Here is a 27096-nt window from a genome sequence, read left to right as displayed (position 1 = left end):
GTGCACTCTGATGTAACTGAGGTCTCCTCATGTTGACTTTTTGCTTCAGCTGCAGGTCGACAATAGAAATGCTCTGTGTGTTCTGGTGATTTATGTTGTACTTAAGCAGACCGCAGCGCAGAGCGTTTAATTAGATCTTTTGAAGTCTCTTCCGCACTTACCTGTCGTATTGTTCAGCTGGTTTTGTAGCGTTGCAGCTTAAAAGGGTTTTGCTCAGATGGAGATGAAGGCAAACAGCCATGTCGGCTCCGAGGATTCTCGTCTTTGTTGCTCTAATTGGTGAGTTATTAAATTAAACTTAAAGGATTGGTTGGGATTATAACATTAGAAAACTGCAGCTGTTATTTAGAAACATCAGGATGAGGATGTCTTGAGTGTTTCCCTCGTTTATTAAGGTTTTCTGTGTTTTTTCCCTGCAGGTGTTTCCAGCAGTCAGACTTCGGACTGCTCATACTTGAGTCTTCTGCAACACTTTAACCTGACAACATCTAATGAACCTCTGTCAATCATGCGACCCGTGAAGAACTGGACGACATCCTCCAGTGTCCTGATGGACATGATCATGTATGGTATTTTACAAGTGGTGAGTGTGGCAAAATCTCAGACACATATCTCAACACCTGGAATAATTCAATGGATAGAAACTAGATTTATCTGAGGAAATTTGTTATTTGTCAAGCAAACATGCTGTTTTTGTTGTAAATGCCTGTGAACACTCACCGCAGTGCTGCTGATTGTCTGCAGGATATGAAGTTTCAGACTGTCACGAGTCACATCTGGGTTCAAATGGTAAGAAAAGTCTTCAAAAACATCATTTGGCTTTAGGTTTAATCTCTTGTGTCATAAAGTGTTTTCAAACTATTTTTCCAGATTTGGCAAAATGAATTCCTAACTTGGAACTCTTCAGATTTTTGTGGGATTGACAAGCTGACCGTCCCGATATCGAGGCTGTGGATCCCTGATGTGAGCATCCATGAGGAGTATGTATTTACTTTAATATCATATCATAACAAAACTGCAGTCTGTGGATTGGATCTTATTTAAAGTGGTTATTCATGAAGGAGGCTCAGGAAAGCTGCACTCATTGTGAAAAAAGTTTCATCAAGCTGAAAATAAACGTGTGAAGAGAAAATGTTCTCAGCTACAGAGCAGCATATTATAATATGTATCCTTATTTATGTAGCGAGTTTACAAAGTGCTTTAACAGATAAAACAGCAGCAAACTCAGGAAGACAACATGACAGAGTAAAAGTCAAACAGAAACAAGACCAGACCCAGCAGAAGTTAAAGAAAGAAGGCAAAAAACATTAAATGCAAAACACAACACGTCAATATGAATAACAGGTACGAGAGCAATAAAACATGCACCATGAAAGCAATTTAATACAAATTTAAAACAATAAAATCAGTAAATGATGATAAAAAGTGGACATCACTCGCTGGCCCGCTGGGAGATGTGTGTTAGCAGCTAGTGCTACGTTCAACCACCTCTCCAGCTTTTTTAGTCTAATAAATACAAAAACAAATGACTCAAACGACTGTTCAACAATCACGTAAACACTTACTGCTGTAGGTGTGTGCTTTGTGCTAACTGGGTTAGCTAGGTTCAGGGGCTGTGTGCTTTGTGCTAACGTTAGCCGCTGAAGGAGTGCGTTGCTGCTGCAGCTGCTCTGTTTTTTGGCTCAGGGGTTGTGCACATCGTGCTAGTGAGCTAGCCAGCTGCTAATCAACAGGCTCAAAGGCTTTTTACTGTTGGCTGAATGCATCGTTATCATCATCGCTGTTCATAACCAATGAATCCTTTCACTACTTTTAATTTCCTCTTTTCTCTTCCCTCCCTCAGTGCCTCTGACAGTGGGAGTACTCAAAGAGGTGCATTTGCCAGTGTGTGGCCTAACGGTTGGGTGATGGTGGGCGCCCGTCAGCGACTCACCGCCACCTGTCAGCTACAGCTGCGGCTCTTCCCCTTCGACACACAACTCTGTAACATCACATTTGGATCCATGAACGATGGTAAATGACACCAGATCATCCAGAACTGTTTCGGGACATGTTCGACATAATGACCTAATACTTTTTTTTACGATCTTCACAGGTGAAAGTATAAAGCTGGGAACATTCAGCAATGACACGACCCTGACTCAAGTGTCTGAGTCATATATGGTCACACAGGGAGAATGGCAGCTTGTAAACATGGACACTTTCGTGTATAATACGTCCAAAGGCTCTAAGGCTCAAAGCATACTTGTATACAGGGTAGGAACGGACTCTTGATCATCAGTTCTCTATTCTTCAGGTGTGTTCGTCTCTAATGAATTTGTTTTCTCAGGTTAAAATCATCAGGAAGCCGTTGCTTTATGTGATAAATTTCATCGTGCCCCTGTTCTACTTACTGATCCTGGATCTGGCCTCGTTCTTCATCAGCGAGGGCAGCGGAGAAAAGATGAGCTTCAAAGTGACCATCCTGCTCTCCATCTCCGTCTTGCTGCTCATTCTCAAAGACATGCTGCCGTCCACTGAGGACCAGCTGCCGATGATCGGTGAGATTCAACCGCGATAAGGTCGTCAGCGTCCTCTTCACTGACATCACACTGACCTGTAATGTCTCTGCGCCTTCATTCCAGCCAACTACAGTGTCGCGATCTTCGCCCTGGTGGGGATCAGTGTTCTGGAGGCCATGCTGATTTCCTTCTTATTCGAACTCGATGGTCATTGTGCCAAGAAGGAGAAACGACGTGTTGATGCCGAAGAGGAGATTCAGCTGGAAACAGACTGTCACAGAGGTACGTTTATTCAAACTAAAGGTTTCTCATTTTTCTGTTTTCCTTCCTTTTTTTATTGTGGAAAGACTTTTAAAAACATAAATATATTATAGACTACAGTAAGTAGTACAGTACAGTAAGTACTTTCGTAGTATACCAGCTCGTTCTGATGATTTATCTTCCTACACAGAGTCTGCTGCATCTGTGGAGAACGACCAGGTGACACCAGGGAAAAGCTACCTTCCTCTGGACGGGCCGAGCGGCCGCGACCTGCTGAAGCGAATCCTGATGGAAGTGAAGGCGGCTCGGCGGGAAGTGGAAGGACAAGATAAAGAAAAGAGAAAGACTGGATTCTACAAACGAGTGGCTCAAATCATAGACTCTGTGTTCTTCTCCCTGTATTTACTCACTGTTACCACTTTCCTGACATTCATGTATGTCGAGTGGATTAAAAACGGTTTATGATGATGTTTGTATGTCTACCAATGCATGCTCTTAAATTACTAATGATGGGTAACTATGATGGGTTAAAATAACAAAATATCAACGGGGCAATAATACATCTAAAACTAAAAAAACACTTAAATCGAGTCTAGTCTCTTTTAACCTCTGACTGATTGTCTTCACATTTTCTGTCCTTCAATGATCTGTTCAGACATGAATTTACAACCTGCATATACTTACTTTGTTGTAAATAGTCAGGGTGACAGGGGTTTTTCTTTCTCTAGATATCAGTGTTGGAACAGTTTTCTCCGTCTATTTAATATGACATTTAATCTCTATATTGTATAGAAAAGAAGAACACAGTATAAGGGTTTTAATAGGGAAAAGGTTGTTTTTGTTTTGTTGAAGGATTGTGACTTTAAGCCTTTTGGGTGCCTGGATATGCAATAAAAGTCAAGTGAAATGTGTCGCATTATTTTTTGGGGACCGAAAATATCATAATATATTATTATGTTATTATAGTATTATATATAATAGTGAACCGTGTAATGTTCTTTAAAACTGTCCTGAGACTGCACCAAAGAGCGAGTGTACAAGAGTATACACTGAAAAGCAAACAGACAGGTGTGCTTATCATATGACCTGTACATGTGTCATGTGTCTGGACATGCTGGTTAAGGGCGAACTAAGCAGTTGCCCCCAAGAGCTTTTGAAATTATTATTGTTGGATATTGCTTTTTTTACATTTGCATTTTACTTACATTTTACATACCTAATATTTATTATTTTTTATGTAAGAAACAATTTATTTGTAGCTGACTGTCCTGCACTTTTGCACATTTCATATGGACAACATGACTTAAAGATTTTGAAATACAATATAATATAAAAAAATAAAAAATAAAAATAAATAAAAATTCATCAAAAACAAAACGTGCTGTCACAGTCTGATCTGATTGGACCTCGTGATTTGTTTTCCGCATCAACAACCAACCAACAATCAGAGCATCAAGCTCCACATAATAACAACAAAGTCAGCTCCGTGTAGCCTTCATAATAAAAGCTTTGTCATAGCCACCACCATTAAGTGCAACTCATGGATGCCAGACACGGTTTTACTTTGAAAGTAACTCCCGGAAGTCTGAGTTTACGTTAGCATCACCTTTCCTCTGTTCACGCCGGAGCAGGTCAGCTGGTCTGTTAGTTTACTGCCTCAGTTAGCTAATAGTTAAAACCTTGCTAGCCCATGGGACAGTGTTTTTGTTTTGAACCGACTTCCCTCCATTTATTCAACAAACAAACGGCTCATGTTAGCTCGGTGGCTGCGGTCTTTCAGCTAGCTAGTGAGGATTTGATCCGGCTCACAGCTTGGAGCATCCTGCTAGCCTAGCAGCTAAATTAGCAAAACACACTGGAAAGAAGTAAGGTGAGTAGGATTTACTTTTTTGTTCATTAATGGCATTCATGTAGTTAGCTAGCGGACAGCCTACCTGTTTTACTACTTTTATCGGCGTGTTTTATAAACTGACACAACATTACATTATCCGTATGTATTTTTGTATGACAGCTTTTCTAACATATGCTGACATTTACGTTGCTAGCAAGTAGATTTTAGCTCACTGAGCTCAACACCGCCTTTAACACAACTTTATACAACCCGGATATCTGTCGGAAGTAACCATACACTCCATAACGCTGACACTTTGTCACGATTTTAATGGAAGTGGTCGTTGTTGTTTATCTCTGTCACCTGATTACACTGTGCTGTTCAGTAAACATTAGCTAAACAATGCATTTATGTTGTAATATGTGCTGCTTATTGAATCATATGTATGCCGAATTAGAAAGAGGATCTTAAAATATAAGAAATGTTTTGAACTGAATTTATACCTAATGTGCTTTTTCTGCCAACGTTAAAAGAAATCTTAATTTCACGATATGTGAATGGAGTTCTTCATCCGTTCAAGATAGAACTTTTTCACTTACATCCTGATTTTTTTTTTCATTCTTACATTAAAGACTTTGCACAACCAGTTTTGCAAACTGTACTTAATTATTGTTGTGAAATGAATTTAAATTAAAAAAAACCAAAACAAAGCTTGGCTTCAGGTGGCTGTTGTTGTTCCTTCAGGTGAGGAGGACCAGTGTCGTCAACCATGGCAGGTGGAATTACAGAGACCGGGGAACCCTACTCCCCATTTGTGAGTGTCCTGCTGAATACTGCGTTAATTTCTATTTTTGTTTTTTGCAATTGTAAAAGGAGAAGTCTGTAAAATATGGGTTGTCATTAGGCTTTGTGGTAGCAAGAAGCTGCAGTGGACACATCTCTGAATGCAAAGTCCACCTGACAGTTTTAAAGGCAGTGGTTTTTTGCTCTACTCACTTGCAGATACTCTAACTTTCATGCAGAGGCTTGTGTCAAACTCTTGAACTGCCTTTCTTCTGAGTCAGTTAAATCAGCTGAAATAAACTCAATATGAATACGTTGTAAACTGAAGACAGAAAAGAAACGTCAGGGTTATGAAATGAGTAATGTCCTTGTGAGAAGTCATGGTGCATATGGAAGTGAAGTGAAAACTGAAGAGGAAGCTAAAATGCTTACACACGTCTGTTTTACACATCAGGCCTCTTTATGGTCTGGACTCAGTTTTGACGACTCATTTAAGTCGCTGCTTACGTCAGCAGGACTTGGCCACAGAGATTAAGTTCTGCCGGTAAAGTGCTTTTTTTCTTCAGGAAGCTAAAGCTTTGAATCATTAAAGCACTCCGATACCTGATAGGACTGAGTGCTGCCCCAGTTATCCCAGTTGTCTTCCCTGACAATGGTTAATTCCTCCACTGGGTCTCTTTATCAGCCAGTGCTGACCAACACCTGACACTGTAGATTTTGCAGCCGTACATCAAGTAAATCATTAGTCTTGGATGAAACTTAATTGATTCAGGAGTTGGGTCAGGCTGCAGGACAAAATCAAAGGTTGCAGTGTAGAAAAATTTAATTTAAGGATATAAAATGCAGTAGAAAATGAAGTTATATGATGGAAGAATCCTGTCTTTACCGTCCGTCGTGCTCATGTCTTGTCCAGGTGGGGCTGGTGTACATGTTCAACCTGATTGTGGGAACAGGAGCGCTGACGATGCCCAAAGCCTTCGCCACAGCCGGTTGGGTGGTCAGCTTATCACTCATTTCCTTTCTAGGGTTTATGAGGTAAGTGTTGTTCTTACACCAACTCCAGTTGATTATCGGGGCCGATATTAAAAAAATATAGGCCCCAAATATCAGTTTTCAGTTAATTTCTATTAATCTGCATCGTTATCAGCCCTGAATAAGCCACATTAGTCGAGCCTACGTGTTCACCTCTCCGGCTCCTTTTCATTTACTGCATGTGTCACTTCTCTTTCTGTTGAGGATTCATCAGCAGAAATATTATCTACCAACATCTGCTTTCTGTTCATGCTATAAAGCAAGATGTGTTCCTCATGACTCATTTCCTTCCCAAATGTGGTCGACTAGTCTGAAAGTAAGAAAACGCTCCGAAAACAAGAGCACAATTTAGTCTACATGGTTGAACGTTTTCTGTAAAGATATTAAGTGTATTATAAGAGTGATTTGAAACCGTAAATCACTTTCTTCAATCACCAAATTGTACTAAAATGAACATTATGAACTAAATAACATGTAACAATTAACTTTTATTGTCAAAAATATTCAACATAACAAAAAATCTTTGGGAAACTTGTCTGATCAGTCGAACTTTTAACTTACAGCGACATTTAATTCACCTTGTCAACTCACAGACTAAACCCCAGTGGCCACAATTGTTGTTCGAAATAGTTCCTCCCTTTTTTATTTACCTATGTTGAAATACACCTACATCTGTTATTTCTTTACTGTTCTCTTACTGCAGCATTTTTAATCATTAGCTCGTCAGGAAAAAGACTCCTGCACACTGTCCGCTTCACCAGCAATTAAGTTTAATGACAACAACGATTTGAAACCCTGATGAAGGTCTAAATGTTGTTGTCATTAAACTTAATTGCAGGTGACGTGGACAGTGTGCGGGAGTCTTTTTCCTGATTTTGTCGGCCTTCGGTCTTCTCCTACGCACCTGTCGATCTTAATTAAATTCTTACTGGAACTCTAGTATTTTATTTTTTAGAGGATACCTTGTGCAATTTACAGCATTAGTTCTCTCAGTATCTCTCATATCTGAGAAAAATTGGTATTTTAAATGAAATATCCCAAATTGGATCAATATTTAAGCAAATCCAGTTGAATCTGAAATCAAATTTACCGTTGAGACGCAACAGGTAAATGTTTTGTGATGGATGCTCATTTTTTTATAAAGCAACATTGAACAAGGAAGACATGTAACTTAAATGGATACATTAATAAAATACTCATAATAAGTTTAACCAACAAGTATTTCTGGTGCCGAGCAGAGTCTTCGCTTAGTCGCCCACATCCGTAGTTTATATTATTTATTATTATTTATATTTATATTCTCGTTCAGTAGTAAAACATCTGTTTTTGAACCGAGCTAACGTCCATATTATCGGGTCAATCATCTGTTTTCCAGTAAAAAGGTATGAAGAGACGAAAGGTTGTTTTATTATTCACGCAGTGTTAAATGGTCCTAAAGTGATCATTTCTGATTTCATGGCTGTGATTTGTGTCACAGCTGATTTACAGATGTGTAATCAGTGTGTCACACATGATGGAGGTCAGAGTAGAGGAAGGACGTTTCAAAACGACACGAGGTGTGTGTCTGTATGAAGCTGAATGATTAAAGAAAAATAATTTAGGTGTGTGTAACTGAATAAGTTCAGTTTAAGTTCTAATTCTTATGAAACTGAAGTGCAGGATTAAAGACTTAATCCAGATGTAGTAAAAAAACTCCACTTGTGGAAATTATAAGGTACAGGTAAAGGCCTAAATGATGATGGGTGGTTAATAGCAGCTTTTCAACCTGTTGGTCGTCTTATCTTAATCCTTCCTTCTCCTCTCTGCAGCTACATGACGACCACGTTTGTGATCGAGGCGATGGCGGCGGCCAACGCTCAGCTGCGCTGGAAGAGGAGAGAGCAGGAAGAGGTGAGATTAGGAACTGTGTGCAGGAGCCGAGTCTTACTCTATATGTAAATATCTTTAATAGGATGTTGGCAGGATGGACGGCTCTCTGTTCGCTGTCAGGATGTGTCAGACTAGCCAAATATTAAAGAAGTAAATGTTCCTCTCTGTCAGGGAGAGTTTGTCTAATAAGACATTAAGCCAAACAATCTTTAAACCCTGCAGGCAAAAAAAGTGGAACTAATGTTGGTATAAACGCTGCAGAGGGATGTTTCCAGTTCTTAGCTGTGGTTAATGTGCTTTCAGGTCTCGTTCTGACACGGTGAAGCATGTTTAGGCAGCTAATAACACAACGAGCTCCATCTTCTTTCACAGAGAGAAACCAGTGAAACAGATCCAGAGTGATTTCTGTCGCAGAGACTGATGGTTTACTTCTGTAGAGCCACACTGTGAGACAGATTAATGACATCTATCCTTCTATCCTGCCGTCCTTACGGAGCTCGCCAGATCTAGTTTGTGTCATTGATTCTCAAAAAGAGACTTATGTTAATCCCTCTGCGCTGAAAACACAAATACTGGGTGCTATGGGAGTGTTCAGTGGGCAGCGGTGCACTCACTGCAGGGTAAGACTAATGGGGCAGTCGTGAAAGGCGGGAAGAAACACAAAGACAGGAAGTGGTGAGCAAATCATGACACATGAGGCGAGAACTACAAAATAAAACGGGAAATAATTAAATCAAAAACCCAAACCGTGACCATGTGAGAGGCCTGCATTCTTTCTAATGGCCAGCGGGGGGCGACTCTCAAGGTTTCATAAAGACGTCTTAAGCTTATGAGAAAATGAGCCTACTTCTCACTTGATTTATTACCTCAGTAAACGGTTTCCTAATAAGTTTATGGTCTCAATCTTTAGTTTCAAGTCTTCTTCAACACAGCATGATGTTCATTTTCTAAATTAAGGTCCCATTTAGGGTAAAATAAATGAATCAGGATATCCTCCCCAGATCCAGCCTCTCGTCCAGATATGGTCACTTTTGGCCACCATCGTTCAATCATTCGTAAACCTTCGTTATAACTGAAGTGATTTCAACATGTAACGTATTAGCCATTAAAGACACCTGACTGAGTTTATTCGAGGCTCACAGTGTCAGCGTGTCCTCTCTTATCAATAACATCCTCCTTATTCCAGCTGAAGTTTACGACCATATGGAAAATGAACTTCTGCTGACTGAAGCAATGACTGTTTTCATTTGTAGCCCAGTAAAATAAACTATAACTATATAATATTTCATGTTTAAAGCCTGAAAAGAAATCTCTGTTTTAATAGGAAGCTGTATTTTTATTTTTATTTAGAAGGCGGCTGTTGTTTTATTGTCCAATCCTCACACAAGTGAAACGAGTCTCTTGCCACCCGTCTGGACGAAACCCAATTCGGATGAAGCCGTCGGTGGAGGACTGTACTCCATTACCGGGGGAAACAACCCGCTCTTCAATCATTTTTACTTTGACTAAGAAAAAGACTTTGTGCACTTTAAATGGCTCGGCCTTTGCCTTTTGTTTCTCCCCCGGTACACAAGTCATCTTGCTTAATGCCTGTGGGTTTCCAGTCGAGGAGTTATGAGCCTGAGGACAATAGCCCGACTCTAACTGAGCCCCGAACGCTCGCCGTTGATTCATGGCTGCTGTACTCCTCTCAGCCTTCTCCTCCTACGTAATGGAAAACAAGACGGGGGGGAAAAACTGGAAGTGTTTGCAGCCGAACGCTTTTTATGTCTCTCTGCTCGAGTGAAGCATATTAACTAAAAACGAAGGCCTTTTTTACAGCGATGGATGCATCATATATGTATTCTGAGAAAGTTTCATATAAGTTTATGAGCCGGAAACTCGAGATTAAAAGTTAGAGATCGGTCCTTCCGTCTGCTTTACCTGCTATAGATGCAATTTTAAAGCAGTTAACGTGGAGATTTGCAGGAATAGAAAGTATCAAACATAAAGACTGAACTCCACAACTCTATGATTGACTGTAAACGACCTAAATATCACATAATTGGTGGCGTTGCATCTAAAGCTGAGTGATGTTCTGATTAGAGGCACTGGACGAGAGACGTGACCGCCCTCTGCTGGAACTTAAAGTTGAGACATGAGATATATTATACATTTAAGAGACGCAAGAAACTCTTTGAAACATGCTTTTGTCTCCTCTCACCCTGATTATTGCGACAGCTGTTTGTCTTGTTGTTTTAGCCTCCTTACATGTGCTCCCTGTTCGTTTTTAAGATCTTCCTGATTACTTTTATCCCTTATTAACCTGATAAATTGTGATAAAGTTAACAATACAATCTTAAAATCAATTCTAAACGTGAAGATTGGGCTAATGTGGTCTCGTTTTATGGAGTTAACTCAAAGTCTAGTATGTTTTCTCCTTGTGTGAAGGAGCTGCGTTCAAAGTGTTGAACTTTGCTCGCAGAAACTGCTTCACTTCCTTTTGTAATCCACCTCCATGAAATTAAAAATTCACGGCCAAGGATGTACACGTAGCCGGCTGTTTGACTGCATTTTAAAAAGTGAGTTTGACTTTGTTTCTTTATCGGCGCCTGAAGGCATCTGACTCTCATCCATAGCTGCACATATTAATCTCTCATTTTGTCGTTTTGCTTCTGTTTGCTGTTGTTTGTTTGTTGTTTGTCACAGAGCCATTATGTGCTGTCACTCCTCATCTCCTCCTCCTCCTCCTCCTCCTCCCTCAGTCCCAGCCAGCGTGTCACTGATTAATTCAGCTGATGACGCTCACAAAGTTGACCATCATTGACAGCTAATTGACATTAATCTGCGGAGAATTTGTAAAATGATTCAAAAGCGGTGCGTGGGTGTGTGATTGGTGTAAACTGTGAAGTCCTCCAATCTCCAAAGTGCTTTTCCAGCTGTTGCTTGTAATTCGCAGATGTTGCCTCCCCGCTGCCTCACAAACACAGCAAATAAACACCGAGTTAATCGCTTGTAAACTGACTGTTGTTTATCGAGAAATTAGGGAAAAACAGGCAAACAAACAGAGCATTTACGCACTCGTATTACCTCCACAGATCGATGACAGCGACTCCACATCTGATTATTCGGACGATGATGTCATGGGCCGAGGCCGATCAGAGCCGGAGACGAAGCCCATCCTGTCTGTTCGTGAGTATCGTGACAGAAGTGTTCATGGTAAATAGGTTTTATTACCCTCATTTACAAAAAACATGAGGTTGAGTCGTTTTAAACTGGACAGGATGTAGTTACATATCAACATGTCCTACAAAATAAAAGCAGGTATAATTTTCCTGCTAAAAAACATTTCTTTTGAAGGCCGTATGCCGCACACGTAAGTGTTTTCAGAGTCTTTCCTTACTTGTAGACTAACCGACTCATCTAAGTTTAAACTTCTGCTTAAAAGTGATGGAAATGAGTTGTTAGGATCATCACTAGTGAATAGTGTAGTGGTATGGGACTGGAACAAAGCCACAGTCAGTAGAGACAAGTCCTGAAGAATTATCATCACCAGCTTTGATAATCAGCTCGTTGTTTATCTGTTTATCCTGCGAAAATGTCAAACTTTCTCCGGTTTCAGTCGCCCTAATGTGTTTTTTCACTGTACGTTTTTAATGGTTGTGCATCGAACATCTTTGTATTTTGGAGCGTTGTGAGACAAAACAAGACCCTTGAAGACTTCACATGGGTACTGGGAAGTTACAATTACCCAGAAGTCATACTTCAGAGTAAAAGTAAAGATTTTGTGTTAAAATATTACTTTGGTAAAAATAAAAGTTACCTGTTTGAATTATACTCGAGTAAAACTCTTAAAGTATCCAATATTAAATGTACTTACGTATCAAAAGTACATGTAAAAGTAAATTATACATATATTTACATGTATGTTTATGCTGTATATTATGGGTCGACTGTCGATCAGATCTTATATTCATATTCATTTATCATTTTTGAAATAAATGTAAAGGAGTAAAAAGTACACTTCCCTCCAAAAGGTTGTGAAAAGTGTTAAGTAGCCGAAAATGGAAATACCAGTACAAGTACCTCATAATTTGAGTAAATGTACCAGCGCTGGTTCTGGACATGGTGAAGGCCATTTTTCACAATTTCCTGACATTTTACAGACTAAATGATTAGTAAATAATAAAACAAATATATTCTGGAAAACAATATTTTGCTGGTCACCAAACTACAAGTACTGAGGTGGATATGTTCAGGTGTGGCCAAGATAATGATGTTATACTGTAAAATGATTATTATCATTATTATTTAGACACACAGGCTGAATCGCTGCTGCTTTGTTTCATCAGTTGAGCCACTAAATCACAACAATGTCGAACAGTTATATGATGTTTTTTATAATATAATCAGACGGAGCGGGTTACAGAACCGTCTTGTTCCTCTGTTTGTCGAACTGTTACTGGGGAGTCAGTTTTACAGGGTTCTGGTGCGGTCTGGCGTTCAACTTCATTGTCAGTTAATCCGTCTATTATTGTCTTCATAAACTGAGCGAGTTGTTTGGTCTGTGAAATGTCAGGAAATGGTGAAAAATGTCGACCAGTGTTACCAAAAGCCCCAGACGACGTCCTCAAATGTCTTGTTTTGTCCACAACCCAAAGATTTTCAGTTTTCTGTCACAGAGGAGGAAAGAAACCAGAAAATATTCACATTTAACAAGCTGGAGTCAGAGAATTTAACAGTTTTTTTAAATACTCAGACTCATTAACCAATTATTAAAATGCTTAGCAATTGATTAAATAGTTGACAGCTATTGACAACTAGGAAAATGTCGTACACCACGTGATGCGAGCTGTACCCTGTCTTTGACATTTAACTCCCTCCTCTCATGCCTGGCATTTACTGTAAATGGTCTTCCTGTTTTCACAGAGAGATCGGGAGGTCACGTCGATCATTTCGACATCGCCGAGCGGGTCGAGATGGGTCAAATGGCCTCCATGTTCTTCAACAAAGGTAAAAATATTCTCGTGGCCTCGAGCTTCTAATCTCGCCGCCCATTATTCAATTAACCAGCCGACACCGCCGTCGTTAGCCACGTGCGACGTTTGTGGAGGAGTAGTGAAGGTTGTGTGGGATCATTTAGAAAATACTTTTTCACACCTTTTCTGTCCAATCGTCACATTCTCAAAGGAAGGCTGCGGGCGCTCTAATTGGATGTAATTATAACTGGGTAAATTGCCTTTGGTTGTAATTACCTGTATGAGACTCCATCAAGGCTGTTAATCTTTCTGCGGTGCACGTGTGTGGGAGGAGGTACAACCTGTACTCGTGGCAAAGACGTTAAGGCTTAATCACGTTCACCTTGGACCGCACAGAACAACCTTGCGGCTTTACATTCCTCAAACCCATCAGTACATTTTCCCTGCCTGGCACCCCCTCTTCCCCTCATCTCCTCATCTCCACCCTCCTCTTGTCTGCTTGCATTACGCCGACCGGCTCTTCTTAACCCGATGCGAGTGACTCAACAGTCCGCAGCGTCCCTGTTGTCGCAGGAATCGAGGAACAACAAAAGGTCAAAGCTCTGACAACATCATCTGTGCTGACACCTTCTGTCCTTCAGCGCTTCAACACTAGGTGGAGCCCTCGTCACACATGTGCACACGCGGTGTAACACGCATCCACTCGGCTCATGTTCACACCCACACGTGTGAACGCACTCATGCATGCCGTCATGCAGCTCCTGCTGTTAAAGCTGCAGTGTGCTCCCGTCCCTGCAGCCTCTCGTCACTCAGCTCCACTGTCCTGCCCCGTTAAAGGTGAAAAAAATCTGTGCTGACGACCTTTTCTCACCCTGTGCAGGTGAGGCACGTGCAGGTATCGATTGGTAATAAGGAAATGAGTTTTCGCTCCTCTTCTCTCTCTCCACATGCTATGGGAACACCGCCCGGTGACTCCAATCAGAAATGAATTAGATCGGCACGCGTCCCGGCACATGCTGAACGAGGAGGAGGGGGACGCTGCTCTTTAGTCTCCCCTGACAGCTCAGTTTCTACCTGATGTCCAGAATCTTCACACCTGCGTGTGAGCTGCCCGTTTGTGCACTAATGAGGAAATTTAACACGTCAAGCGAGGTGTCATATTAATTTTTTGACACCAAAACAAGTTGGAACGCTGTGTAAAATTTACCAACAAACCGTGTTTACAAACACAACAGTGAAGAATGTTTTTGGCGACTTCTTGAATATATTTTTAATCGCCAGAGAGACTCTTTACCGCCTCCCTGAGCTCAAAAGCTCAAACTGGCAGTAGAGTAGAGTATACAGGACTATATAGCTCCTCACCTTCTACCTTGTACTTTGAATAAAAAGTTGAGTCAAAGGCTTTTACCCACTATTTCGCTTGCCATTGACACGATCTTTATCTTATTCTCAGATCTACAGTTCAGGTGACCGTGCCAGGCAGGAAAATGAAAGGTTAAGACACTCAGAAGTCGATCTGACACTAGTTCGAACACCGAGGCTGCTGAGTTTACTAAGATAATCAGGAGTACATTTCTTGAAAGTATACTGTGTATTCTCAGCTCAGCTGGAAGTCCAGAACTACACCAAGGTATTTGAAGTATTTCTTCAAGTGAAACTGGCTCTTTTTTTTTTTTCAGATCTTGTTTTGTGCAAATAATTAATTCTCTTGTCTCGGCCACATTGATTTATAGCTGGCTAATGCGACACCGTGTCTCCAGGGCCTTTGCGTGGGCAGTCCCACCGACGGCCGTGTCATCTGCATACTTAAATTAACCAAAGTATTTGTCATTGATTTTAAATTCATTAGTAGAAACAGAGAATAGCACAGGGGAGAAGAGCTCAGCAGTGTTTGCAGTCAGGACTCACAGTGAGAAGCAGATGTTTACAAAAATCTATGACGTTGATGAGGTAAAACATTAAATATATTGTGTTTGTGCTGTTGTCAGTAGAGTATATGTCAGGAAGGATTAGCAAATGATCACATTCTGTTTTAATTTATGTTTTAGACAGCATGCCAACTTTTTTTTGGAATCGAGACACCAAAATGTCAGACTCCTCAAATATGAAATGTTTTCTAAACACAAGTGGACGTTCAAGAAGTTTGGCCTAAACAAGTACCGTCTAAAATGATATCGGTCGATATGAAAACTTTGTTTTTACAGATATAATGCAGAAAAACGTGCTTGAGGTGATCTGAAATGATTAAATTGGATTGGAGAAAGTCCCCAGACTCCCTTAAAACATTGCTCATTTTTGTGAGTTGTTGAGTTAAGAGAAACTTAATTACTTTGTGAAACATGGTCTGTGACGAATCCTTTATTATTTGGGCCTTCTTGTAAATTCGGCAAATGTTCTTTCTTTCTTTGTCTCGGTCATGTTTGTGTTTTCTTTACATATAAAGTGAGGACGTGGGATCCGATCCCAAACCGAGCTGCATGTCAAGACGCATGTTGATGCCAGGTGTGAACTGACGGACTGACGAAGTACCTCAAAATTAAACTTAAGTACTTAATTAAATGTACTTAGTTACATTCCATCACCGTCAACAGTCCCCTTTTGTAGTTACTCATAGGTACCAGCCACCTTAATACGTCTGATCTTTTTCATCAAGATCCATGAATTATTCTCCAAGATATTGACGAAAATGTGGAAAAACACCCCGTGTCACTATGTTAAAGATAGATCCAGATCCACACCAGAAGTAAATGAAGTCTCTTCTGGGTCGAGAACAATCCTCCGTCCAAGTTTGGAGGAAAGCGGTTCAGTAGGTGGAGGTAATAACTTGTCGTGTCCATACGTTCTGTGTTCTGGTTCTGCCTCTTGTGCATTCAGCTCTTAAAGTTTGAATTTAAAACAGTCTGCCAAGTAAAAGACCATAAGGAGCTGTTTATTTACATCTAGACTGTGAGTCTGAAAGTGTAAATCTCAGTCCTCTTCCAGGGGGGAATGGCTGTGCAGCTTGTTAGAAGTAACTGCTTAATTCAAACCAACCCCAAGAACCTAAATTGCAAAGGGATTATGTGTGTGAGGGGACAGATGTCGACGTGTGATAACCAGCAGTTTGTGTTTCTTGGAAAGAGGGCAGAGTGTGATCTGGACTGACGGTTGTGTTCAGCTCTTGTATTCGTGTGTTCGAGGAGCAAAGAGTGTAAACAAGTCCATCACGTTAAAACGGTTTAAACACCACTTCTTCTCCTCGCTGTTAATAAACTGTAGGCGTGATTGCAGACTGTCTGTCCTGCGCCGCTGCAGGCAATTAAAAAGCATCTCTCCTGCTGTTGAAGAAGCACTCTTAGAGGGCATCGACTTCCACCTGGACTGAAATTGACGTGGCAGCGGCAGCGGCGGTGCGGCAGGCTTGGAAAAGGGCCATGGGTATCGTATCAGCCTGACCCGCAGCCACTGACAGGAATGTTGATGGGGGCTGGTTTATCTGCACCACTGTGGAAAGGTGTTACTATAACCTTCACATTGATGATTTGAAAGTTGATTAGAAGACGACTTTGGCTAAAGTCACGAAGAGAGAGAGAGAGAGAGGGAGAGAGACGAGTGCTGTCCTTGCATCAGCATCTTGTCTCAGCTGTTCTTACCTCTGTGATGTGATGCGATGTGGTGGTTAGCATGGCGGCTAAGCAAACAGCAGGATTTTTCTCCAACGTGAGCCGTCCTTCCCCTGACATACGCAGGACCATGGTGGCGAATACTAATTTACTCCGCCGTTACCCGGGCTTCTGTCTTTAATGAGAGCCAAACATGGGCACATCCATTTTTAATACTTCAGTGACTTTTACTTAAATGTCATACTTGAGCATCGAGAGCTCTGGCAAAATGAAAAGTGCCCGAGCCACGGGGAAGATAAATGGACATGTTTGCCTCAGCTCGCAGCCCAATCTTTTCCTACAAGCCCCCGCTACAATAGTTTCCTGTGTCAGCTTGGTAAGAGATGCACTTTAATCTCAGGGAGTTTGTGTTATAATGGATAACCGTGATCAACCCAACAGATCGATTTTACAAGTTGAGCCCCGGGAATGAAGCTTGATCCACGAAAGCTTGACTTGTTTCTTAAAAGTGAGGCCTGTTACGTTGTAACTGAGAGCCTGTTCAGACCTGGTATTAACATCCGTTCTGAGTGATCCAACTCACAGGTGGAAAGCTCCAACATCGCCCACTCTAAATGGAAAAATATAGATAAAGAAAGAACTTAATGTAAAAGCATTTGCCGAATTAACAAGAAGGACCAAGTAGTTAAGGATTTGTTGTGGACAGCGTTTTACAACGTTTATAAAGTTTCTCCGAACTCAACAACTCATTAAATTGAGTGTTTTTTTAAGGGAGTCTGGTGACTTTCTCCATGGGCATCAAAAAAAGTACATACTGGTTACTGCATTTGTAAAATGTGACATGTTTAGCATCAACCGACAACGTGCCGGTGTAAACAGCACATGTTTGTAAACACACTGTATGTTTCAACTGATCCAACCATTGAACTAGTAACCACAATATCACCAGACTCCCTTGAGAAATCGTGCAATTTTAGAAGTTGTTTCATGAGGAGAAACATGACAAACTTTGTGAAATGGCTACAACAAATTCTGAATCATTGTCTCCTTCTTGTGAATTCAGCATTAAATGAAAACAGTAAGTTGTTTGTTTCCTTGTACAAAGTGTCAGTTTGTGGCAGCATGGCTGTACCAGCCTGTCTGCTTCTGTGTCTAAAGTGCTAAAGTCTTACCTGCCAACATGTAGCAGCTGTTCGAACACACTGTTTACACTGATTTCACCATTTGCACTCAATTTATGTAAGAAGAAACATTTTATTGATGCTAAACATGTAAAATTCTACAAATGCCGTAACCAGTAAATACTTCTTTGATGCCTGTGGAGAAAGTCTCCAGACTCCCTTTAAAAATCACTCAATTTTGTGAGTTGCTGAGTTAGGAGAACACTAATCAACTTTGTGAAACGCTGTCTCTGACAAACTCTTAATTAGTTGGGCTTTCTTATGAATTCTGCAAATATTATACATTTATTTATTTCTTTGCACTGTTAATATCAGGTCTGAACAGCCTCTAAGGATCTGTTCAGCATATGTGGCGCTGTGGAGGTGAACGTAAGAGAAGTTGTTCATTTCTGGGTTCAAGGTGTTGTTGCATGTTTTCACAGCAGTAAATAACTAGATAAGATTGTCATTTTTAAGTGACTTTTGCCAGGCAGTTTGAGAGAAAAAGCTAAGAAGAAGCACATTAATGGTTCATGAGATTTATGCCATCATCTCCCCTTCTGTTGCTGCCTGCTTGTGTCTTTCTCTGTGTTTTATTTAGAAGAACATCTGAGCCAATCGCAGTTTTGTTTTTGTGATTATGTATGAGGATGTCGTCTTCCTGTTGAAGAAGAGTAATTATATACACATCACGTCGGTGCGAGACTTTCAGGATACGGTGTGAATGAGGAAAACAGTAATCTGACACCTTACATCACAACTTTAATGCAATACATTTTTATTATTTCTAATGTGGGTCTTTATTTATGAGGCGATAAATTTGATATAAAAGTTCAAATGAATCGTGCATTTTGAGAATCATGACGTCCGAAACGAGGTCCAACCCAAGTTATTCCTAAATTGGTCATTTCTTCCTCTGCACTGTCCTATTTACCTATTTTTAGCGACGTATTGTTAATGGTGTTGTTGCCTGCGGGGCTGGCTCAATTTAGATTTGATTTGTGAAAGTCTCTTATCTCACTTCATCAGATATTTCACTCTGATATTCCCACAAGAAGTAGAAGTGGAAAATAAGGAGAGAACGATTAATGAGGTGAAGTTCAAAGTTAAATTATCTTCTTCTTCCCTCCTCCTTCGTTTCAGAGGCTTCAGTGTTACAGCAACTTCCTGACGACTTATTTGTGACCATGAAACTCACTTCACAAGGGAGGTCAAAGCCGACTCCCTTCAATAGGATATTAAAATAACATATTTTTCCATTTCTGTTATGTAATGTACTGTACTAAATCCCCATTAAATCCCCCTGTATAAGGTAATAAAAGTGCCCTCCCATATTATACACGATACTAAACAGTGGCAGCTTTTCTCTGTCTCTGCTCACAGTGAGGTTGTCCGGTCTGCTGTCAGTCAGAAGCGAACTGATGATGGATCGTGATGCGTTTCACAGCTACATGAAAGACCGGGCTCCTACGTGAAGACCCATTTTGCAGCATTTTAGCCTGCGGCTCGGGGTAATTTGGAAATATTAGTTACAGTGCCGTGAAGGCCTGCATCCCTGTGGTCATGCAGGGCTCTCGCCTTGCTATCGCTTACTGACAGTGGCGGCAGAGTACAGTCCGTCCTGTTTCTGCTATCTGCCACTGGGACGCTAATATGGCAACGCTGTGGCACAGGAGACATTATGAAGCATGGAGGAGGACTTGTTTCTGCAGCTGACTGTGGTAAATTAGACCGAGAGAGAATTAATTTCCCTCCTTCTCCCCTAACCCTAAAACATTTCCTTATCCCGGTTTGAACCTGGACTATATATTAATATCATAATGTCATCATAGTGCTTGAGTTTGAACAGTAATTCATCAGTTGATCCACCGCAGAACAACCTACACTGTGTTAAGTGCCTTTTTGTTGGAAAAATATATACTGGAGACCCATTTATATTTATATTATTTAATATATTTCTGCAAAACGCTTCATTTCATTTACCTTCTCAAATGTTGATTGTTAAAAGAAAGATGTAATGAGTGACGTGATTCATGAAAATACGTTTTCACAGTCAAAACATGCAAACTGAAGTTCTTCGAGTTCATAAAATTGGTCACGTCGTACTTTTCGCATCACTTGAACCTTTTTTCAAAGTATTGATTAAATTAAACAAACTGAGGCTCAAGAAAAACATTTAAAAAACCTTAAATCGTGCAATCATCTTTGCTAAATGCATATAATCACTTTTAAGAAGTCGTAATGAGTTGTAGGTTGTTGTTGTAGTTGTGGTGTTTTGTGGCTACTCATCAAACTTAAATTAAACTTTGAAATGGTGCACAGAAACATCCAGTAGAGGCAAAGTTTGCAGCACTGGTATTGGTCAAACCAGCAGTTTTCTTTCTTTCTTTCTTTCTTTTTTGTCTGACATTGTAAAGACCAAACGATTATAATTGATGAATTGAGAAAACAATCAGTTAGTTGATCCTGTTAGTGGCAGCTCTAGAAGAGTATCCCTTGACTCTGTCGGTCTCCAGTTTCTGATGTTGGTGTTGTGAATCAGCGTACAGCTTATTTTTACAACTAGATGAAGGGCTGTTTATGAGGCTGCCAGTCCCGTATGTTTTTAACTTCCATCACAGCCTAATTGAAGCATTTGATAGACACCCTCAGCCTTTAATTCATGAAAGAATCAGTGTACCCAGTAAAGCTGTAAATCTGTCACTTTTTATTTCTCTTTAATGGACTCGGTGCTCTAATTTCCTTGTCAGTAATGAATTAGCCGAGGGGTCCAGTTGGACGGTTGAACCCCCCTCTGAGAGTTGAAGAGCGTGATGGATGTGTGGCGCTCTGTGATGATCTGTCTGCCGGTCAAAGCTCTCGATCTTGTCTTGGCAACGGCAGCCGGGTCGGGGCCTGCCAGTCGGCTGGTGGATGAAAAAGGAAAGGGCAGATGGTTAAGAGCTCGCCGCTGTGGAGAGTAAAGGCTGACGAGGAAAATTTCCTTCATGGTGTGATTAGTTTTTTAATTAATGCTATTAATATTTTCCGTCGGACCAATAAGATGTGGCGCTGCTGTACAGGCCGCGTGTCCCAGAAACAGGGATGGAGGGATGAGCTGAGCGGAGGTGTGGACCGGAGTGTATTTTAATAGAGATGGCACCATGGTGGTTCAGTCCGACACACATCCATCAACTGTGTTTCACGATGAAGTGTTTGGACGGCTGATAAAGATGAAAAATGCGTTTGCTTGTCACCTGTTGACCTTTACGAATCTGTTGATTTTCTTCACGTCGTGACTTCATGTCTTGATCTTTTTTTTTATGTTTTGTCTTTCAGTTGGCGTCAACATGTTCTACATCTGCATAATCGTCTATCTATATGGAGATCTGGCCATCTACGCAGCAGCTGTGCCTATATCACTGATGGAAGTTGCCTGGTAAGACCACGTACTTCACTTTATCACGTTTATTCTCAGTTTTATGGTGAAATATAAATTATATATCGATGGATTTTATACATTTTCTCCTTGAAGAACTTTGGTCTTCATCTCATTGGCTCTTCTGCCCCCAAACGTTGGTCCTTTCGTCGCCTTCTGAACTCGAGATTAAGACAATAAAGCTTTGGTGGCGGAGGCCTTCGGGCCTGCTGACCTCTTACCGGTGCTGCTGGCGTCTGGGTCCTGGTGACCTGCTGCCAGACACATTTTTATTACAAGTCCAATGGCCAGGCTGGGTGAGAAAAAGGTGTTTCATATAGTTAGATCCTGGACCACAGAAATTGCGCCATGTCGTAGGTTGTTTTAGTAAAGATCTCAACTATTGACATAATTTTTGCTTGAAAACATGAACCATGTACACTTAAATATGATCTGCTGCGTACCTAAACGTACACGCTAATTTTGTACAAGTCCAAAAGATCTGATCCTTCACCAGGACACAGTGTTGTTAATACTTTCACTTTACCCTCAATAAGTATTTGTTAAACCTTTAAATCCCCTTTCAGTTTCCTTTCTGTCCTGTTTCATTGGATTGATTAACAATAATAAAAGTCCCAGTGGTAATTTTGAGTTTAAGAAGTCACCCAGTAAACTCTGCCTCCTTCTTCTTTTAATTGTTGTTGCGACAAAGCGCCTCCCTCATCCTGTCCTGAGGCGCAGCACACTGACGCTGTCTTATCGCATTAAATTCTCCTCCACTGTGGTCCAAACCTTGCTAACCTTCCAGCAAGAATAAATGTGAGATGTAACTGAGACTTCAAAAGCGGTTTGCTTTGCCTGAAGGCACAGACTGCAGACTTCTCAGCAGAATGGGCAGAGCCGGATGATTTTACTGGAGCGCGGTCTGTCACGCAACACTGATGGGGTTTGTGATTATTTTTAAGAGATAAACAACCTCTGCTGCTGCTTTTCCTCCTGCTGATCCAATCCGATTGTGTCCTTATTATGTGTAAACTCAAACCTTCTACATGACAAGTTCATGCTTTGAATGTAAAGGATAAGTGGTGATGATCTTCAGTGTGCATCAGTTTCAGTTTGGGTTAAACATGAAGCCCTGTGTGTTTGTGTTTTGTCCTGTTCAGTGGAAACCACTCCTGCAGCGCTGGAAGCGTCAAGTACAACGACACAGATCAGTGCTGGGGTTCTGTCACGAGGAAAGACGCGTACCGGGTGTTTCTGGTAAGTGGCGATTTCCTTTTCCCAGCAGCTTTTTTCGTTCTTCCTCCTTTTAAAGTTTTAGCAACTGGAACTTCTGTTGCATCCACACACTCCTCAGATGATCCCGCTTGCTGAGTTGGGAAGTTGTTCTCCTGACTTTGGTGTGTTCATGCGTGTCATGTCGAAATGTGGGAGCAACATGGACGCCAAAAAGACGTTGTTCTGCATTTCATCCCTCAGAGCGTTTAAAAAACATGTTGACAGCTGTTTCCAGTACTTGAGTGACAAGGAAGAGCAAAGAAAAGGATACGCTGACTTTACAATACGTGACTGATAAAAGTTTCCTGCCATCCACCCGATTTTAACTTTCTTCTGCCGTGTTTCAGCCTCATATGACGTCAACTTGTGAACCGAATCTTTCTGGGGGTTTTTTCTGCTTTCTCTCCGGGTTGTTGTTCCGACTGTCGGGAAAACATCCTTCTGATAAATCTGACAACACATGAATGCAGAGTTAGTCCAGGACAGTAGTCAAGACCGTACTCTGACATTTAAGTCACAGAACCACTGACACTTCAGCGGTTTCAAGTCATTTATTCACGATTATCCTGATGATGAAAAGTCACAGCCGAGTGCTATCTCGTTCCATGATATTGGAGAGAAGTTAAACATCTCTACGGCTGATATCTTCAAACCTAAAACAACCTAGATGGGTAACTAGCACTACAGGTACGACGCATATTCTGGGGTGAACTGTCTGTTTAAAATATAAAGACTCACTGGGTGTCTGAATGCTTCTGAGCGACCTACAAAACAACATCAAGTCAAAGTAATTACAGTCAACATCCCAGCTGTGAAGAGGACGGACAGTATAAGTTAATTTATACACTGAACTGTTTACATTGTACGAAGACAAGGTCAAAATTAATGACTGTTGCTGCTCAATCTCAGTACAGCTTGTATTCTCTGGGGAACGCTCCTTTTTTTGTCCCATCAGCTCGTCTGCACATACACCCTCTTATCTCCCGTTTGAACGAGGTGTAACGTGTCACGCCGCGCCTACATTTCTGTCAGATGCAGCTCCGACAACATTTTCTGTCCTTTTTTTGAATCCTTCCCTCACTTAAGCTTCCTCGGTCAGCCCACCTCTGCAGCCCCCAGGAAGTGAGTGTCTGTGTGTGTCCTTGAAGTCTTAAGCGGGCCAAACTCTGTGATTTTCTACTCCGGCTTTAACTTTGCACAGCGACAGTGATAGATGTGCTGATCTCCTCCTGTATAATTTCTCAGCCTCCCTCCTCCCCGCTCTTTCTCTCACAGTTTCCTATCCTCGCTTATATTTTAATAGAATGAGCAGACCCCAAATAATTTGCCAATGAATTAACTCTTCCTCTTTATCTCTCGGGGGGATAAGCCTCTTACTGTGTGTAAGCAAATTGAAATAATGCTGATTTGTAATCTTTGGTCAATTTGTTGACACTTGCAGTTTTTGCAGACTCATTTCCCAGTTTCATCATGACCCCCTCAGGGAAATAGATATCTTACACTACACAATAGTTTCACCAGTGAACAAGTAGGGACGCACTGATCTCGCCTTTTTCTCCTACTATACTAATTTATACAATACAAGTACTGCACCAGTAGAATAATCTCATCTGAAACCTCTCTTGTGGTTTTACAGTACATTAAACACTTTATGTTTTTAAAGGCTTTATAAACATCTTTGTTCAGTGTAGCTAAATTTCTCCGCCACGTTTTCTGAGACACAGGTAAAAAGTCTTTAAATGAAGCCTTTAGATGCTGCCAAAGAAATACGCACTTCTACTCAAGGTAAAGGTGTTTCATTTGGTTGCCTGTCACTTTAACTTCCGTGAAAACATTGAAAGAGGAACATGACTAAACGTAACCTGAATAAAACCTTGATACATTACCTCACCTCATCCATTTTCAGTGGCACAAAGCTCAAACATACCTCACCGGCATCAAAGAAGTAGCGGCAATGAAGGCCGACTGTTGCATCGTCTTGCACACGCAGCAAAGACTACAGCCGACGACCAGCTGTCATTCTGCACCTGCACAAGGTTATAAGGGAATAACTCTCCACACCTCAAGGTGGCAGTAGTCTGTAATCGTCAGGGAAGGGAAACCAGAAGACTTGGATTGTGGATATGTGAACTGTGCAGCATTTTCTGACACCACTCTCACTAATAAAGCCACGTGCAGTCACCTCATAAAAAGTTGTAAATGGCGCTGTTGAAGAGGCGGAGGTGAGAAATAAGGAGAAACTGCACTAAATGGGTGAAATCATGGATATTACAGTGACAGGCTGTACTAGTTCACTTAACTGAACAGACAGTCGGAGTGATTCACGCTCATTCGGTCAGAAAGGTCCGTCTGTTGTTGACATCGTTTTGATTGAGAGACTCCTGGTGGAAGAAATTACATACTGTGTCTTTAATTGTGCAAACAGACAAACATTTCAGCACAATGATGTGTAACAAAAGCCATTTCATCCGTGTAGTGTTTCAAATGTTTGTAAAGACTACATACAATCTTTGTGAAGGTTTCTCGCCTCTGGCTGATAACCGATCAGCTTAATAAGTTCAGTATTGACGGATCAGATCAGATTCATCCCTACTGATAAGCTTTTAATGATGTTTGTCACAGTAATATTTCCCCAGAGATGAAAAAAAGTTCCTTTTTTGCTGTCGACTTCGTAGTCTCAGCTAATCAGAGGCCAGTCAAGCCAACAAATTAACTGTCTAAGTTAAAATTATAGTCTGTTTTCTAATTAGTTAGAAAAACATAATTAGACTTTATTTATTTAAAAGTCTGCACTCAGTTTAGCATTGCAGCGGCGTCTGTCTGCGTCTCGTCTTTAACGGATTCTGATGTCGTTGAACATGACGTACTTTGCTTCATAATTTAAATGCCGAGCAGCAGCCGAGGAACACCTCCAATCCCCGAATGATTGTTTTTGTCTTCGTTGATCCATATTTTTATCCTGGAAATCTTCTTTCTGTTTTTTGTCCTGGTTGACCTCTCCTTAAATAAATCAGAAATCATTGAGCTGTGATGAAACATTCAGCACTTCCTGTTAGGATACTGTACAGTCTCCACTCTGTGTGTGTGCCATCGCAGGGTCAGAGGCTCTGGCCTAAAGACACTGCCCAGACTCTGAATGATGAGTCTAAATAATTGACAGTTTCTCATCAGCTGTGGTATACCCTGTGGAAAGAGCGATCAGCCCCACCCAGCATCCACCTTTTGTATTCTCTGAGCTGGAAGGACAAAGAGCCCCTCTGCCACAGAACTGACCCGAGTGTCTGTTTTTTTAACGGACCATTTTCACTCGAGTCTTTCAGGGGTGCAAAGTTGCAGAAGGTCAGTCAGTGAAGCCATGCTCAAAATTACTATGGATAAAAAGTAGCCTCGAAGGAAGAGACCCTATGTTTGAGGCGCGCACAAATCAATCTCCGACTTCATAAAGAGAAAATAAATGTTTGCGTTATATTCATCCCAGCATGAGATTATGTGGAAAGGGACATGAGGTAAATTATGCAACAGAGCTTTATTTCAAACCTTTTCTTATTACAAATATATCAAGCAAATAAAAATGTATAACTCCGCATGTAAAACAATGTTGAGAAACCTGACACGAAGGTTAAAAACACAGAAGCAAATACAGCTGCTTCTTAAATGTGAATATTTTCTGGTTTCCTTCCTCCTTTTATGACAGTAAACTTAAATATCTTTATGTTGTGGACATAACAAGACATTTGAGGACGTCAACTTGGGCTTTAGGAAACACTGATTAACATCTTTCACCATCTTCTGACGGTTAATGGAACAAAAACGAATTGATTAATCAAGACAATAATCAACAGATGAACTTGTTTCATGAATATTTTCCCACCAAGATTCAATACTTTATTGCCTATCATATCAACATGATTGATAAGCTCAACCGAACACTGACAACAAACCCTGATAAACCTAATCAAGTACATAATATACTTTAAAATAGTATGAACACAGGTAAGAAAAAAAGTTAAATACTACCAAACACAGTATATAAGAACCTCGTCCTAGGTACCTGCAATAGCTGCGACCAGGTACCTGCAGCCTCGAGCAATTAATTGAAAAACCAACAGACGGAGAACGAGCAATGAAAAAGAAACTTTTCTGCCTCCTACATGAGTGTATGACAAATGATTCATGAGTTATGGAAGGGGCTGTGGCAAAATGTTGTGTGTATGTCCTTCTAGAAAGTTCAGTGACAGTAATTTGTAAAAGCTTCGCACGTTTTCTTGGCGGATTGACAGTTAGTCAGCTGTCCTTGGCTCGTGAACGGCCTTTCCACGAAAGCTTGCGCAAGTCTGTGCATCCATTCGGAAGTTATGTTCCTTTTTGTGACAGGCTCCTCTGATTGCCCAACTCACTTTTTAGCCAATTGGCATGAAAATAAA

At 40.9% G+C, this 27096-nt stretch overlaps 2 protein-coding genes across 4 annotated transcripts in view; both read left to right on the top strand.

The window, feature by feature from the left end:
- Positions 1-239: 239 nt before the first annotated feature.
- On the top strand, positions 240-3571 carry LOC311268363 (5-hydroxytryptamine receptor 3A-like; the record flags this gene model as incomplete). Its single annotated transcript, XM_084371979.1, has 9 exons — positions 240-279; positions 420-583; positions 745-789; positions 871-980; positions 1844-2013; positions 2096-2256; positions 2330-2540; positions 2625-2783; positions 2953-3571. 9 exons carry the CDS (start codon positions 240-242, stop codon positions 3225-3227), a joined length of 1335 nt encoding a protein of 444 aa, XP_084228105.1. The 3' UTR covers positions 3228-3571.
- Positions 3572-4375: 804 nt separating this feature from the next.
- Positions 4376-27096, top strand: part of tmem104 (transmembrane protein 104) — a 63530-nt gene continuing 40809 nt past the window's right edge. The window contains exons 1-8 of one of the 3 annotated variants that reach the window (XM_084371963.1): positions 4376-4627; positions 5338-5407; positions 6290-6411; positions 8217-8298; positions 11355-11475; positions 13186-13269; positions 21316-21415; positions 22558-22654. In XM_084371963.1, the coding sequence (XP_084228089.1) occupies positions 5363-5407; positions 6290-6411; positions 8217-8298; positions 11355-11475; positions 13186-13269; positions 21316-21415; positions 22558-22654 (651 nt within the window). In that variant the 5' untranslated portion in view covers positions 4376-4627; positions 5338-5362. Of the gene's footprint in view, positions 4633-5337; positions 5408-6289; positions 6412-8216; positions 8299-11354; positions 11476-13185; positions 13270-21315; positions 21416-22557; positions 22655-27096 lie in introns of all 3 variants that reach the window. The other 2 variants (XM_084371964.1, XM_084371962.1) reach the window with 2 other exon arrangements.

Source organism: Pagrus pagrus (genome assembly GCF_965226575.1).
Source record: "Pagrus pagrus genome assembly, chromosome: 13".
NCBI classification, from domain to species: Eukaryota; Metazoa; Chordata; class Actinopteri; order Spariformes; family Sparidae; genus Pagrus; species Pagrus pagrus.
This window is presented reverse-complemented; position numbering and strand designations above follow the sequence as displayed.